Source organism: Aulonocara sp. 'chitande type north' Nkhata Bay, linkage group LG17 (assembly GCF_057382095.1).
Source record: "Aulonocara sp. 'chitande type north' Nkhata Bay isolate Kocher_YH1m ecotype deep benthic linkage group LG17, A_spYH_male_GT1.1, whole genome shotgun sequence".
Taxonomy (NCBI): Eukaryota; Metazoa; Chordata; class Actinopteri; order Cichliformes; family Cichlidae; genus Aulonocara; species Aulonocara sp. 'chitande type north' Nkhata Bay.
The window spans coordinates 10,166,498-10,172,918 of record NC_141360.1 but is presented as its reverse complement, the minus strand read 5'-3'; the positions used below and the strand labels follow the sequence as shown (position 1 = coordinate 10,172,918).

The 6,421-nt window shown below is 46.3% G+C and overlaps 1 protein-coding gene across 1 annotated transcript; it reads right to left on the bottom strand.

Annotated features, from left to right (window-relative positions):
• Positions 1–254: 254 nt before the first annotated feature.
• LOC147309650 (E3 ubiquitin-protein ligase RNF14-like) lies at positions 255–6,348 on the bottom strand. Its single transcript, XM_086269801.1, has 7 exons — positions 6,096–6,348; positions 5,506–5,636; positions 4,449–5,384; positions 1,852–1,930; positions 1,497–1,688; positions 1,121–1,293; positions 255–1,014 (listed from the first exon to the last, which is right to left on the bottom strand). The coding sequence occupies exons 1-7, from the start codon at positions 6,247–6,249 to the stop codon at positions 895–897; spliced, it is 1,785 nt and encodes a 594-aa protein (XP_086125927.1). The 5' UTR covers positions 6,250–6,348; the 3' UTR covers positions 255–894.
• Positions 6,349–6,421: the final 73 nt, after the last annotated feature.

Below are 6,421 nucleotides of genomic sequence, written 5' to 3'. Positions count from 1 at the left end.
GTTCTAACTAAAGGATGAGCCTGCATTTTTGGAGCTACAGTGGTTCCAGTCTGGAGAGTTAGTAAATTTGTCTTTTTTTAATGAAGCATGTATTTTGTTTGTGCTAGCAGGAAAAATAAAGGTGTAACCGATACAATTAAAAAGTATTCTTGCATTCTGCAGTCCCCTTCTGTGGGTTATAAAGGCAAACTGCTGTTTAGACATTTATGAGGAAGTGATGAGGAAGCAGGATTTTTCCTGGACAGACAAGAAAATCAAACATGCTGGCGTCTTTGTTGCACTGTCATAACAGGGCAGTGGAGGAAGGGGAAAGAAGACACATGTTCAGGATCTACCTGTAGGCTGCTGCTGGAATTGAAATGAAACATGCACGTCAAGGTCAGAAGCTTTACCTGTAGTTGTTGCAGCTGCATATATCTGTGGCAGTGTGAACCTGTCTTTTCCCTCAGAGTTCAAACGTTACAGTGATAATGACTGCACAGAGCATTTTTGTGCCATAACAGTACTTAACAGCAGCACACATCTAAAAGCAGAGGAATTCATCAGTCTGGGAAATACTTGCTCAGTTAATTTGGTTCATCAGGAGAAAAAGAAATTTGTGTTTTGAACTGTTGGTTTGAAAAAACAGGGTTCTGGCAAATGTGTCTGTTTTCTGACCACATAATTTGTCCATTAACTGAAAGAATAATTGATAATTGATTAGAACATACACCTTTAGTGTAAATGCTTCATTGCGGCCTAAGGCAAATAAAACAGCCAAAGAGGGCAATTTTTGTTAATTTACAGCACTTTGGGTTTTCTAAGGAACCAACGGTTTGGTTATTCCTTCCTGTCATTGTTGTTTTTGTTGCCCCCTGCTGATTATGAGACAGTATGTGGTGCTGATTCTTAGAATTAGTTGGAAGAACATTGACCCCCATAAAACTGTTCGGTTGTGTTTTCTGGAGTCAGTCTGTCCCACCAGAAAATCTTCTTACAGCGAGTGCACAACATCTGGTCACACCCTCCATCCTTCTGTAACGTAAAGCACAACACACGTATGAGCAAATTCAATCAGAAACTCTCTCTGAACTGCTCTGTGCTCGCAAGTTTGTACGAATGTGCTCAGGTGAGTGCAAACCTCTATTCTAGTGAAGCATTCAGGACAACTCTTGGTATTGTTGGCAATCCAGTTGTCGCTTAGTTTTTTTTCTGCAATGGACACCAGTAAATTGCAGCCATATCTATTTTCCAGCAGGCGCTTCCTCTCCCTGCTGCCACTGGCATAGTCCTCCCAGAGAGCCTTCACCCCCTCTAAGAGACACATAAAGGACACCAGCATCTACACTTGGACTAAACACACATGTGCATCGACTCAAAGCAATCATCCAGTTACCTCCTGTACTTCCAAACCTCCAAAGTCTCATTTGTGAAACAGTTTTACATTTACTGTGACTGGATGTTGTCATTTTCATTATTCTTTGAAACCTTTTTCTTGTGGTCACACAGCTGTGTACCTTGTGACTGTGGCAGGTCTATTATATATCTTTCAGCATATTTTTTCTTGGTCTCACACTTCCCCGTTCCATGGTATGTTTTTCTGCATATGACGCAGAAGGCAAAGCCGCACTCAGAGCAAAGTGCTGCCTTGCTGGATTTCTCCAAAATCACGGCAGAGCCGCAGGATGTTCGAGGGCAGTACGTCACATCTGCGAGACAAAAAGATGCCAAAAGAAATGAGATATTTATGAAAAAGAGCTAAAGATGTTCTTTTTACCAGGTCTAACCCAGAAATGTAATAAATAGATTCTGATCAGTCTATGAAAGCCTTCATCACACAATCAGTATAACAGCAACAGAAAGAAAACAGACCAGACATGCTGTCCAGAGTCTTCTGCAGCAGGAGACGGTCATAGCGGTCAAACAGCTTCTCCCCTACCAGACTCTGCACCTACAAACACAACAGAGATGAACAAGCAGAGACACAAAGTGAGACTGAGGTCAGCTGATCGAAATTCAAACACAGAGGTTTCATTTGAAACCTCTGTGTTTGAAACGCACAGTAAGGAAATGGTCAGCAGAGACTGAAGAGGCCCCGAGGGACTGTTTCCGTTCTACTGTGTGGGACAACCTCTGCAGCCCCCTGGAGGATGACCTCAACAGCATCACAGACTGCATTACAGATTACATGAACACCGTAGCCATCAAAAAGGTATGGTGTTTTTCTAACAACAAGCCATCGATAAATCCTGAAATTAAAGCTCTCCTCAAGGAGAAGAAGAGAGTCTTTAGATCTGGACACGAACAGGAGCTGAGAGTCGTCCAGAAGAAGCTGAAATGGAAGATAAGGCAAGGAAATGAAAACTACAGGAGGAAGATGGAAGAGCAGCTGCAACAGGACAACATCAGAGGGGTTTGGAACAGCCTGAAGACAATCTCAGGACAAAAACCAACCCCTCAGGCTGCAGGAGACTTGGGGTGGGTGAATGACCTAAATAATATTTTAATAGGTTTGATCAACCACCCACCCCTCCCACAGCATCGTCCCCCCCTGCTGCAATCTCCTTCAGGGACTGCCTCTCCTTCATCTCAGGACTTCACAACTCTCAGCTTCACGCCTCCCAGCTCCCAGTCATTACACCCACCCCCGGCTTCTGCGGACTCCAACATACACCACCCTCCCCCAAAATCCATTCTTTCTATCTCAGCACTTCAAGTGAGGAACGAGCTTCGCAAGATCAAGGTGCGGAAGGCTGCAGGTCCAGATGGCATCAGCTCCAGGCTCCTGAGATGCTGCGCAGATGAACTGTGTGGCATCCTAGGATATCTGCTCAACCTGAGCCTGTCACTGGGGAAAGTATCACAGCTGTGGAAGACATCCTGTGTGGTACCGGTACCAAAGACCTCCCATCCCAAGGACCTCAGCAGCTACAGGCCAGTACCCCTGACATCGCATCTGATGAAGAACCTCGAGAGGTTGGTTCTAAACCATCTGCGCCCCCTGGTGAGGTCTTCATTGGATCCGCTACAGTTTGCTTACCAGCCTGGCATTGGGGTGGAGGACGCCATCATCTACCTCCTGCACCGAGCTCTGACTCACCTGGAGAAGCCTGGAAGCACTGTTTAGCTGGAGCTATCGGGAGTGGACCAACACATGTCCCAGTGGATACTGGACTACCTCACAGGACGCCCACAGTATGTGAGGTCACAGGGCTGTGTCTCTGACACGCTGGTCTGCAGTATGGGGGCCCCACAGGGTGCCGTCACCGTCCTCTTCACCCTCTCCACGCTGCCACCTACAGAAGTTCTCTGACGACTCTGCCATAGTCGGCCTCATCACAGGTGAGGACGACTCAGAGTACAGACGGTGGACTCTGGACTTTGTAGACTGGTGTCAGCAGAGCCACCTGCTGATCAACGCCGGGAAAACCAAGGAATTGGTGGTGGACTTCCGGAGACGCAGACCCACCACACTGACACCGGTGAACATCCAGGGAGTGGACATTGAGATAGTGGACTCTTATAGGTACCTGGGTGTTCACCTGAATAATAAACTGGACTGGAGCCACAACGCTGATGCTCTTTACAGGAAAGGTCAGAGCAGACTCTACCTGCTGAGGCAGCTGAGGTCATTTGGAGTACAGGGAGCGCTTTTAAAGACTTTCTATGACTCTGTGGTGGCATCCGTCATTTTTTACAGTGTTGTATGTTGGAGCAGCAGTTTATCGGCAGCTGAGAGGAAGAGGTTGGATAAACTCATCAGGAAGGCCAGCTCTGTTCTGGGATGCACCCAGGACCAAGTGCAGGTGGTGGGAGACAGAAGGACTCTGGCCAAAATAACATCTCTGATGGACAGAGTCTCCCACCCCATGCATGTTGCTGAACTGCAGAGCTCCTTCAGTGACAGACTGCTGCATCCTAGATGCATGAAGGAGCATTTCCGCAGGTCCTTCCTCCCTGCAGCTGTCAGACTGTACAATCAGAACTGCTCCCAACAAACATAGATGTTTACATCTGCGCTGTAACTGCAATAAGTTAATCAACCGATTCACACTGCAACCTGGTTTGCCTCTTATCTGTAGTTATTTTTATTTAATTTAATAACTGTACAGTACTCTGTTTATAGTAACCATTGTCCTTAATGTAAATATGTAAGAAATATTGTGTATGTTTCTGTTCTGTGTACTGTTTGTTTGTATATGGGTCTTTCTGGCTGCTGTTAAAACCAAATTTCCCCGTGTGAGACAATTAAAGGATTATTCTATTCTATTCTATTCTATTCTATTCTATTCTATTCTATTTGACAAGAAAGGGCAGTCATCAGTTCTCCTTGTCTCCTCTGTCCTTGATCCTTCTACCTGTAGCTATTTTTAACAGCTTTTAAAATGTGTTTTGATATTAGATGAAAGGACCAAACACTACAGTTGTTGAAACCATTCTGCAGGTTGAAGGCTGCGTGTAGCTTCTACCTGTGCAGGTGTAGGGGCACCAGCGCAGTCTGCCTGAGGACAGGTGACATCCCGGACGTTCCCCTCTGTGATCTGAACCGTACAGAACTCGCAGAGACAGGCCCGGCAGAAGACGTGGCCACACGGTGACAGCTTCACGCACTCGGACCCGAGCCGGCCCATAAAACAAACCCCGCAGTCAAAGAAAGTGGTGGCAAACACTTTGTGTTTCTGGGCCGCATCATAAATCAAAATGTGGGACAGCAGAGTCTGTGATGGAGATAAAAAGAGACCAGAGAGGGTTTGCTCTTCACTCTGAGGAGAATCTGTGGGCTGGACCGGCAGAGAAGCAGCTCCAAGTTCACTTGGATCTAACGTGCCTGAGGAGGTGGAGGGAAGCAGCGATGAGAGAGAAGCATCTCCTTCATTTAAGAAATCTTCCCGGACACTTTGATGATGCTTGGATTTCTCTGCAGATGAAGAAAGATCATCCTGGAGATCAACATTAAACTCTGAGGCTTGGAGGATTGTCACATCTGGAGTGTGTGTGGTTTGGTTTTGGAGTGCAGGCTCTGGAGAAAGAGCTCTTTGATAATCTGAGGTTAGATCACTCTGGCTCTGGTGAGAGTTCAGATCATTCTGGTCATGCTTGCAGGAGTCTAAAGCCGAAGCTCCCTGAGAGTCTGCGCTGCTCCCGTCTGAAGGATTCTCCTGAACTTCCGAGGATGGTACAGAGAACTCTGGCTCTGAATTGTTCTTTGGTTCTGAGAGTTCAGCATCGTGTTGGTCCTGGTTATAATGCAGGGTGCTGCGTTCATCAGGAGGAAGATCCAGCTTACTGTGGATGTTCAGGAACCTCAGAGCGTCTTCTCTGAGAAACTGCACCCAGGAGAAGAGCACCACAGCTCCCCCAGTGGCCTCATAGAGATCAGCGAGATGAGCACGCAGTGCAGCCAACTGTGGAGGGAGAGGGAGAATAGATTGTTGTCATCTTTACTGAGCCTCTACAATGTCCTGTGAACCTCTCACACACTGGCAGGCTGAACATGTGACCAACAATGACTTGACTGCTGATTACCTGTGTGTGAGTCAGCCAGCTGCAGGTGAGGCTGAAGGAGGGAGGGGAGGAGGAAGGGTAGTCTTCAGGAAGCCCAAAGTTCAAAAGCAGCGGTGGAAGGAAGGAAATATCATACTGACGCAGACTTTCACCTTAGAAAGAAAAATACGAGCTCATCAGATGAACTAATCTCTTTCTGTAATGTTTGTTTATTTGTTTTTAAATAATTTGGGTGTATTCGACAGAAAATATTTGATATATTCTGTCACATGAACTCAAATAGCAAAAGCTATAAATGATGCTTGATGACATTAAGCTGTTCAAAGGTATATTTAATATAGATATATTTAATTCATACATCATACTTCCCATTTAAGGCCAACAAAAACATGCTCATTACATTGTTACGGGCTCGCCTAATGCAGAACAAGTGTTTAACTCATTTTACATCATTGGCTACATAAAACCCATTTTTATCTTAAGTAGATGATTAAGGCTGTACCAGTAAAGGTGCTTCCTAATATTCCAAACCAACATTTTCCAAAAACATCAGATCGGACCTTTTCGGTCCAACAGTCGCGTGTTTGACAACCCCGGCGCCTCTGATTTACCCTCTCTGAGAGCCACGCTGAAGCCGACAGGAAGCTCGACACATACTCGGATTTCTCCGGCAGACTTCGACTCGTCCCGAACAAACTCGTCCGCATCGAAAATACTCTGGAGAGCGAGCAGCTCGTCTTCCTGCTCCTCCAAGTCCTCAGTCATCCCTCCACTTCCTCCTCGGTCTGATTTTGTGAGAAGCCTTCCTTCTGTGGCTTCTTGCTTGACTCTGGGTCACACCAGCTGTTCCTGGTCCTTGTTTGTCCGTCCCTCTGACTCATCAGCGTATGATGTAAGAAGCAAAGTACAGGCAGCAACCTCAGCCTACTGTAACCCT